At 52.1% G+C, this 9,850-nt stretch overlaps 1 protein-coding gene across 4 annotated transcripts in view; it reads left to right on the top strand.

The window, feature by feature from the left end:
* Nucleotides 1-9,696, top strand: part of LOC110405209 (histidine--tRNA ligase, cytoplasmic) — a 19,725-nt gene extending 10,029 nt beyond the window's left edge. Inside the window, exons 6-15 of one of the 4 annotated variants that reach the window (XR_002442725.1) lie at nucleotides 43-102; nucleotides 1,874-1,981; nucleotides 4,375-4,473; nucleotides 5,382-5,475; nucleotides 5,684-5,811; nucleotides 5,912-6,154; nucleotides 7,182-7,298; nucleotides 8,055-8,201; nucleotides 9,195-9,307; nucleotides 9,413-9,696. Coding sequence is in view for 3 of the 4 variants with exons in the window: in XM_021410307.1 (XP_021265982.1) it covers nucleotides 43-102; nucleotides 1,874-1,981; nucleotides 4,375-4,473; nucleotides 5,382-5,475; nucleotides 5,684-5,811; nucleotides 5,912-6,154; nucleotides 7,182-7,298; nucleotides 8,055-8,201; nucleotides 9,195-9,254 (1,056 nt within the window). In the remaining variant the exon portion in view is untranslated. Of the gene's footprint in view, nucleotides 1-42; nucleotides 103-1,873; nucleotides 1,982-4,374; nucleotides 4,474-5,381; nucleotides 5,476-5,683; nucleotides 5,812-5,911; nucleotides 6,155-7,181; nucleotides 7,299-8,054; nucleotides 8,202-9,194 lie in introns of all 4 variants that reach the window. The other 3 variants (XM_021410307.1, XM_021410309.1, XM_021410308.1) reach the window with 3 other exon arrangements.

The raw sequence follows: 9,850 nt of genomic DNA on the forward strand, positions 1-9,850 counted from the left end.
ATGAACAAAATCACCAACATCAAGCGCTACCACATCGCCAAGGTGTACAGACGGGACAACCCGGCCATGACCAGGGGCCGCTACAGGGAGTTCTATCAGTGTGTGAGTGTGGCCAGCTGCTCAGCCTGGCTGTAGGCTGGGCAATGGTTGTGGGGACGTAGGACCCATGGCTGTTATCCTGTAGCCACCTTCCCTGCAGCTCTGGGAAGCTCTTCTCCATCAAGTTCCCTTTTGGGTTTGAAAATCAGCTCCAGAGTGGGACAAACAGAACGTTGGTTGTAACACAGGGCACTGCCGTGTCAGGGGTCTGAGCTGTTGTAACCCCCAGGTACGGGTTGTGGTTTGCACTGTGGAGGGCAGCAGCTCCTTGCTCCATCCCACAGTGCTTGCCAGCTTTGCTGGGGGGAAGAATTTCCTTGGGGTCTCATATCTGGCAAGAGCTGAACAGCTGAGTGTGAGAGCAAGATGCATGAACCAGATGAGCGACTCAGCCGCAGCACGCATTGCTTCTATCCCACGCTTGGTCCATTTTATTTCAAACTAAGGGAAAAACCCAGAGGCCAAGTTACAGAACAAAGAAAGCGATTTCCTTTGTGACTTTCCCAGACAAGTGTGGTAGCCCTGAGGAATGGATTTGTTCCACTGTGCTAACACCGTTTCAAGGGCTTTGTGCCACAAGTTAATTTAATTGAGAATGTTTCTGTTTCATCATACAATTCTGGTTGATACCGTCCAGCTTCCGACCTTGATGAATTCACATTTTCAGACAACTTGGGATCTTTCCTTGCTGTCTCATTTGAAGAACCTTTCCAAGGTCTCATTCGTAGTCTAGCTGGAAAGTCTTCTCATATCCAGGCAAAACCTGTGTCTGACAGTTTACTTTTCCATGTGCCAATGCAGTTCTTTGAATGGTGGTATCCCATTTAAATGGTTATCCCTCGATACTTGTTCCTTCCCTTTCCCCAGTGAGCATTTTGGAAACATTTAGGGCAGTCTTCCCTTCCTAGGCCAGGTGGGTCAGGCTGTTACCTGCTCTCCCTGGAGGCGCTTTGCTTCGTGTTACTCACTGTACCTAGTTGCTGTTTTGTAAATCTTTTCTTAAGTGTGATTGATCAGCCCTTGGATATTTATGGTTTGTTTTTTTTTTTTTTCCAATGCCATGCCCAGCTTCCACGGGGATTGCATCATTCTTCCTCATGCTCAGCTATCAGAGGGCTGACTGATGCAATCACATCTCTTTCTTTCTTGTTGCCCCAGTTTTATTATTTTGGAAGCTTGGTGAAACTGTATTGAAATTTACTCACCATTCACTCCCATGTTCCTAGTTGTTCTTTTACTCAAAATCTGATAGAAAAATTTGCATGTGGGGAATTGTAAATTGGAGTTGAACAGAAGGTTTCCTTTTGCTTCTGTGTTTTTCTTCTCTGAATTTTGGTGCTCTCTTTGTTTTCCTATCACGGGGTACCAGCCCATTGAGACATCTTGCTGGTAAGCCATAGCTGTACATACTAGTTCTTCTGGTAATCCGTGGTGGAGGCCAGTCAGAGTTTTTACTTTCTTTTTCTGTCTTTGCAGTTGAAACTTTGGTTTTGCATCAATTGCAATCACTTCTGTCTTATTCCCACTGCGTGCCTTAATTTGCTTGCTCCTTTAGAAGGAAAAAGAAAGAGAACATTTTGAGGATTGAAATCTCTCCTTTCTGATTCCTTTGTTCTATTTATTTGCTCTTGATGATCTGTCTGTCTGTTGTTGTTGTTTTTCCACCGTTTCTGTTGCCTTTTGCAAACAAACTGCTTATAACAGCAGAATCAAAGCTGTGGCCGCAGCCATGCCAGCCGTGCTGAAATGCTCTCTGCCTTTTCTTGTGCCTCAGGATTTTGACATCGCTGGGCAGTTCGACCCAATGATTCCAGATGCTGAGTGCCTGAAGATAATGCATGAGATCCTGAGTGACCTGCAGCTTGGGGACTTTCTCATTAAGGTGAGACTGGGTCTGGATCCTCAGGTGGGTTTCTTTGGGCTGCAGTGGGAAGCAGTGATTGTTCCTGTGGTTTTACACAACGACACCTGCCCACTGAGGCCAGATCCAGAGCCCTTGTCATCCTCCCTCTCTGCCTTCTTGTGGTGTGTATGCTGAAAGGCTGTGCTTCATTGCAGGATCCCCTTTAGGTGGGAATGCGAGGAGGTTTCCTGAGGCCATAGTTAGTAAGAGTTCTCTGTAGCATCAGCCATGGTCCCCTGCAAAACAACCAGCAGTCAAGAAAAAAGCTGACTGTTGCATTCACTGCCTGCAATAAAATACGGTCTCTGGCCCAGGGTTCCTGCTTTTGTCACAGCTATCTCTGTCCCTTTAGGAGGGACATCTCCTGTGTGCACTATGTCATTAGCAAACTCCTGCCTTCCACCAACTCCTTCCCAGCACTGAGGCCTCTTCCAGAGGAAGAGTAGTGCTCTACTGAGCATTAGGCTGAGCTTGCCGTGTCTTCGAAAGACCTCTTACCTTGGTATGGCAGTAAATGATGCTGGATGTGGAGCTCAGCCAGAATGGGAAGGCTGTAGGAGAACAGTGGGTTGGAGGGCCTGATGTGCAGGAGGTCAGTGGGGTCTCTGAGAGGGCCACAGAGCCACGTTGTTGCTGTGCTATGCAGGGAAAGAGCAGCGTGGGCTGGGTGCTGCACCCTGAACTACCAGCCCTGCCCTGTGCTCAGTTACCTGCCCAGGGACCAGTCAGAGATGAGCTGAAGTGCTGTGCTTAGAAACTGCCTCTCTGGATCTAGTGCAGCTGGATCCATGTCTTCTGTGGGGGATTTTGTGGTTGATACTGATGCTGGAGGGTTACATCCTCCTGAGCAGTCTTTGTTTCTGTCTAATTTAACTGTGCATGCTCTCACTACCCGTGGAATGTTGAATTCAGCTAAGCCCTTGGTCTCAATTACCTTCTCTTACAGAACATAATTAAACCATGGAATTGAGTTGTACTATCAAAAGGGAAAAAGGAAAAAAGAAAATCTCATAGCAAGGTTTTAACGTATCAGATGTCCCTTTGTTATTGTACTGGCAGTGCAGGGAACATAGCAAATTAATCTCCTAAGTCCGTGGTCTGTTCCTGAGCTATTTTTACAAATCCACGTATGAGGTGATTTGTAGGTCCCTGTGTTGGATTTACATGGCAAGGTTTGGTAGCACAAGTGCTGCAAGAAGAGATCAGGAGCTGTCCTTGTGTTGGACAGAGACAATTCTAGCCAGCTCCTAAAGGGACCCATCGCTGGCCCAAGCCAAGCGCATGCCAGAGCAGAGCTTCCCATGCAGCCCGTGGAGAAGCAGGTTGTATCTCTGCAGCCTGTGGTGGACCCCACGCTGCAACAGGGAGACGTGGAGGGATCAGTTTGGGAAGGGCTGCGTGCTGTGCGCAGAGCCCACGCCGGGTCAGGGAGCAGCACGAGGGTGAGGGAGCAGCAGAGACTGAGTGTTGTGGGCTGACTGCAGCCCCCATTCTCCATCCACATGCAGTGCTTGTGGGGATGTGCGGAGGAGACAGAAAAGTAGAGAGTAAAGTTGAACCTGGGAAGGAGTGGTGGGGGGAAGGTTAGCTGTTTTGTTCTTTTTCATTTTCCTACTCAATTTTTAATTGGCAACAAATTAATCAACTGAGACTGCTTTGCCCTTGATAGTAACTGGCGAATGATCTTCCTGTCTTTGTCTGGACCCACAAGCTTTTTCATCTTATTTTCTTTCCTCCTGTAGAGAGCAGCTTGGTGGGTGCCTGGTGGTCACTGTAGCAGTACTGCTCTTCCTTCTTGCTCAGTGCCAGCGGCTCCAGGAGGAGAATGTGATGGCTTTCCCTAGGCCTGACAGCCTGAGCTTGCTGGCCTGCTCCTGGGGAAAAGGCAGCTTAGCTCCCCAGGAATGGGGAGAGATAGAAATTACCCAGAAACTGTAAACAGCAGAAGATGCTGGCAGCCTCCCTCTAGGGTGATTTCAAGTAGACTGTGGTGTGATTCTTGTAGCATCCCTTGCTCCTCTTTGCTGACTCACCACGTTCTTGCAGTGTTCATTTTCTCACTTTTCCTCTGCCAGCTCTTAATCCACAATGAAATTTTATCCCCTTCCAACTGTGGTTTCTTGAGCATTTAGAAAGGTATGTGGGCAGAAGGTTTTGAAAATGCATAGAGCTGCCTTTATTTCACCATGGATTTGCCCTGGGAGATAACCTGCACATCAGAACGCCAGAGTTTCTGGGGCACAAGTTTCCCATGGAGGTAGGATGGATGCTAATTTCATTCTTCTGTGCTTAGAACTAGAGAGAAGAAGAACTGGACTCATCTGAAGCATCTGCTTGAGCTCATGGCAATTGGCTTTCTCCTTGTCTCCCAGGTCAATGATCGGCGCATCCTTGATGGGATGTTTGCAGTTTGTGGTGTCCCAGACTGCAAGTTCCGAACGATCTGCTCCAGCGTCGACAAACTCGATAAGGTACGGCCTGGAGCTTTAGGCTGCACCTGCTGGGCATTCTGTGAGTCTCTGTCCTGTGGGCTCTTAGCGAGGTCACAGCTGTGACCTATTCATGAATGCTGCATGGAAGCCAGTGCTGTTCTCAATTGGCAATGTGATGTCTGGCATTCTGGCTGAGAGCACGGAGCGTGCTGCAGCTGCACGTTGCTGGCCATGAGGTTTCAGCATGATCAGGACATCACTACGCAGCTCACACCTCTGGCTGGTTTGGGACCTGGGGGAGACAGGGACATCAGAGATGCAGCAAGGGGGAGTGAGGAGGACATGTGTGGACAAGGTTTCAGTGCTCAGCGGGAGGCAGAGGAAAGCATTTGGAGTGAGAAGGTGTAAGAGACCAGAAATACAAGCCAGGAAAGAATTACCAGCAGTGCTTTCCTGCCTCCTGGGCTGGGGAAGGATGGTCAGTTTGGTATGTGCTGCATTGTGTGCCTCCTTAGAGCATGTCTTCACACCCATCTGTTGCTGTCATCAGTGCAAGGTTGTTTTCCTAGGAGCAGGGTTCCAAGGCTGGCCTGGACTGTGCAGCATCCTAGCAGCCCACATGCAGTCATAGGAAAAGCAGATTGCTCAGTGCAGTAAGTTCTGGGGCTTTCAAGCTTTTGGGCAGCTTTGGTGACTGCAGGATTAGGATACAAAAAGACCATTCAGAAGTGCAAGAGATGGAGTTATGACCATGCCCTGAGGGCATTTAATCCGCTGCTTCACTCATGAACCTTTTAACCACCCCAATGCTTGATGGAGTTCTGCAGTATAGAGATGTGCTGAGGGCAGGTGTTTGTTCGCCTGTATGGGGCAGTACTGTCAGAGACCTTCCTCAGGGGAGGCCATATCCCTGAGGCAGTGGCTGATGTTCTTCTCATCCCTCACAGATGCCATGGGAGGAGGTGAGGAGCGAGATGGTCGGAGAGAAGGGGCTCTCACCTGAGGCTGCGGATCGCATTGGGGAGTACGTCCAGCTTCATGGTGAGCACGGTGGGATCCAGCCCTTGCCCTCCTCCCTGTTCTGTTGCGCTCCCTATGAGTGCACCTGCTCTCCTCTGTGCCAGGCAGGCTGGGGCAGGCATACCCTGGTCAGGGACAGAGGGGCACAAAGCAGCACACGTGGCAGCCTGGGCACGTCATTGCAGGTGCTGCCTCACTGACTGACCTGAGGCACAACTTGTCCCCGCAGGTGGCATGGACCTGATTGAGCAGCTTCTCCAGGACCCAAAACTGTCCCAGAACAAGCTGGCCAAGGAGGGGCTGATGGACATGAAGCTGCTGTTTGAGTACCTGACACTGTTTGGCATCACGGGGAAGGTGAGGAGGAGCAGAGGCAGGAGAGAGTGCTGCTCTCCTGGCTGGGCAGCCCTGGGCCCCTGACCATGGCCACTGAAGGTGTTTCTCTTGCATCCTGCAGATCTCTTTTGATTTGAGCCTGGCACGAGGCCTGGACTACTACACAGGAGTGATATATGAGGCTGTCCTGCTACAGCAGGACAACGACCATGGAGAGGAGTCAGTTAGCGTTGGGAGCGTGGCCGGAGGTGGTCGCTACGATGGTCTGGTGGGAATGTTTGATCCCAAGGGACGGAAGGTGCCATGTGTGGGGGTCAGCATTGGCATTGAGCGTATCTTCTCCATCCTCGAGCAGAGACTGGAGGTGAGTGCGCTGTTACTGAGCTAAGCACAGTGTTTACATTCTCCCCATGTATTCCAGTCCAGCAAATGCCAAAGTGACTCTTACTGGGGCCTTTGATAGAGAACCTAGCCAGGCATATGCTGTGTTCTACAGCAGGAATCAACCAGTTCAGTCTCCTGTTTTCTCTGGCTTCAGATGTGACCTCTTTTCTACAGTCCCCACTACAGCTCCACCTGGAGGGAGCACTGTGATCTCCAGCTGTACAAGGTGCCTTGATCAGATGCCTTGGTGTTGCCCCTGCCCTAGGCATCCATGTGACCACACCACCTTCATGGCAAGCCAGCGCTGCTCTGCGAGGCTCAGGGGTAGACAGCCTTGCACGTGGTACTCGTCCTGTTGAGAGCACTGCAAAGACCAGATAGGGGCTGGATCTCCCATGGTAGAGAGTATGGTGCCTTTGTCAGTGTCTGAAGTACAGTTTTCCTCTTCCCTCCTCCTCAGAGCTGCTCTAGCAGTTTGTTCTCAGTCCTATTCAGTGGATGTTGCAGAGGTCTTGGTAGGATCCCAAAACAATGCCACGCATTTCCCTCCTGCAGAGCACTGTTGTGGGGAGAACTCTTGGCAGCCAGACCCAACTGAGACTGACAGTGCTGGAGCATCTCAGTTTGCTGCTGTTAGCCTAACCTGTAGTTCCCAGTCCGGTTGTAGAACAAGCAGCTAGCTCAGGGCAACTCCCACAGGGCTTGGTGCTCCTCAGCCACTCCAAGCAGGTCTCCCAGAGGCTGCAGGCCCTTGGGTGTGGAGGGACAATCTCTAGGCAGAAGTTGGCAGTGAAATCACTCATTCTCAGCGTGTTCTCCAGCCTATGCACACCTGCAAGCACAGGAGGAAGGCTAAGATAAGCCCCAGAACATGGAATAACTGCAGATGATGAGATTCTAGGATGGGTTTCTGGGCATTGTCTGACTGTCCAGAGTTTATGCTGTTCTTAGAGCCTGGGATATGTCTGTATGTCCATAGAGTCTTTTGAGTCTTGTCCCCTTTCTAGGCCTCTGAAGAGAAGATCAGGACAACAGAGACACAAGTGCTCGTGGCCTCTGCCCAAAAGAAACTCCTTGAAGAGCGGCTGAAGCTCATCTCTGAGCTGTGGGATGCTGGAATCAAGGTATAACCAGGTGCTGGCCAAGTCAGGAGCTGCCTGAGCTGCTCTCTTCTTTCTTATGCCAGGAACGGACCACATCTGGCTTTGCTCTGGGAAGGAGGAGTCATAGGGAGAGGGTGGGCAGCAGTCTGCCTTCCTGAATGGAGCCTGCCTCTTTCTGTCCTAGATGAGATGCTCTCCGGGGGCTGCTGGGTGATACAACTTGCTTGGCCCTATACTGTTTCAGAGGCTGTTCTGGCTTTGCTCAGGATGGATTGCCAAAGCAGGCAGCACTTCAGCCTCTGCTGAATAGCCGCTGTATGTCATGCTGCTTCCAACAGAAAACACAGCGTTGCAGAGCCTTGCAAGGAGGGGTGGAGCCTGGGCTGTATTTTCCTTGTCCAAAAAGCGGCCTGTGTCAGTGCCCTGCTCCTGCTGCAGGCAGTCTGCCGTGATGCCCAGCAGAGGAGAATGGGTGCTCCACAGGGCTTCTGAGCCTCGGGAACACCACAGGTGTCAGTCCTGGTCTGACACACACTAGAGCTGACAACCTGGTGCTTTTCCAGGAGGAGCAGTGTTTTCCACGCTCCTCTGAGATGTGTTGCATTACTTTCTAGCTGCAGTGCCCTGCACCCTGCCTTCTATGTTAGCCAGTCCATGCATATCTCCCGCTCACCAGACAGCAGTTAGACTGGCCTGGAATGCTCTGGGTGGGACGATGGGGGTACAGAGAAACAGGCCAGTGCTGAGAGCAGCCTTGGTGCTCTGGTTCCCTTCCAGGCAGAAGTTCTGTACAAGAAGAACCCCAAGCTCCTGAATCAGCTGCAGTACTGCGAGGACACGGGCATCCCCCTTGTTGCCATTGTGGGAGAGCAGGAGCTCAAGGATGGAGTTGTCAAGCTGCGAGTCGTGGCAACCAGGGAGGAGGTGAGGCTCACGGTGACTTGGAGGGAGTGAGGGCTGCTCATCTTCCATCCCAGCTCAGACCTGCCCTCCGTGCCCTGTTTAGCCACTGGGTCAGGTTGTGTACAGCAGGGTGGCTGTTGCAGAACCATACTTTGTTTGGTACCCAGAGGAGAGGTAAAAGGAGTGTTTCTGGAATTAGACAAGCCTCCAAAAATAGGCAGAGCTGCTTACACAGAAAGGGTGGGGAGGAAAAGGGATGTGAGCCACAGCTGGCGCGCTTGAGGTGAGACCTCTGGACTCATGGCAGGGGTCTTATGTGTGTGCCATTTGGACACTGGGGGAGGTGAGTCCCCTCAGTCCTTCATGACTTGCCGTGCAGCACATGCTCTGGCATCAGTTCACCAGCAGCCTCCTGTAACAGGTTCTCAGGATTTCGTATATTGTCTTCCTCACCAGACCATTTAAAGTCTCTCCAGGGACCTGGGCTGTTAGAGAAGTCCCAGTTCCTTGCTGCATGCGTTTTCCTGTAGCTGAGCAACTCTGATTTCTCCCTGATGTCTCCTTGTTGTTGATGCTGGAGAGTGTCCTGTCATGTGGCCTCCTTGAACTCCTCAGTATTCCTCAGGTCAGGGGCCTGCAGTAAGGGAGGGTCAGCATTGCTGTATGGCTGCTTCCATGTTCCCTCCAGGGTATGGGACTGTCACTGAGGGGCCTGGAGGTGCTCTGGTGGAAGAAGAAGGGGACCAGTGGCAATTGGTGTGCTGGCTTCAGTTTTGGCAAGATTGGAAGAGCGTTGTGCTTGGTCACTGGGCAGGAGGGTTACTTACAGTGCCTATTCTCACGGGGCTGAGTTCAGCTGTGTGTGCTGCTGCCTGCTTGATCCCCATAGAGGGACTGGCAACACGGCACAGTTTCATCAGATGAAGGCTGTGAATTACGGTGTGGGCCATTCCTCTGGGACCACGCAACCAGCTGCTTGTGTTGTATTGATAGAGCCTTCTGCTTTCTGCGTAGGTCAACGTCCGCAGGGAGAGCCTCGTGGAGGAGATCAGGATGCGAACAAGTCAGCGTTAGAGCCCAGCTGGACAGCTCTCACTCGCTGCGTTCTGCCGGAGAGATGTACTCCTGTAAATACCAGGCTGCTTGGCTCTGCCACCCAGCCAGCAGGTGCAGGGTCGGGGAAGCCTTTGGAGGTTGTATTTATTCTTTGTCTTGCGTCCTCCCCTTCCCAGCAGGAGCAGAGAGGCTGCGCTGACTCCTATGAAAGGCCCGGGCCTGGGCAGTGTCATTGCAAAGATGTTTTGTGAGAGGCTCTGGCACACGCCGGCCTCCTGTCTCCAGCTGTACAGTGACCGGTGGAGCCCCGCGCAGCCAGCAGCCCCCAGGCTCTTGGCGGCAGCTCCTTGTGCCCTTCATGCTGAAGAGGCGTCCGGCCCCGTGTCTCTGCTCTGGCTGCGGGGATATGACCTTATCCCATGCCAAATGTTCTGACAACCAATAAATCTTGTCCATCCCACGCCTCGCCTTTCCTTCCTCCCGCTCCCCTGCCCCCCTGTGCTCCTGGCAGTTCCTCGGTCATCCTGCTGCCGCCGACCCGCGCCCGGAGCGGGGCGCTGCCTCTGGGGGGCGCTGCCTCTGGGGGGCGCTGCCTCTGGGGGGCGCTGCCTCTG

This window comes from Numida meleagris, chromosome 12 (genome assembly GCF_002078875.1).
Source record: "Numida meleagris isolate 19003 breed g44 Domestic line chromosome 12, NumMel1.0, whole genome shotgun sequence".
In the NCBI taxonomy this organism is placed as follows: domain Eukaryota; kingdom Metazoa; phylum Chordata; class Aves; order Galliformes; family Numididae; genus Numida; species Numida meleagris.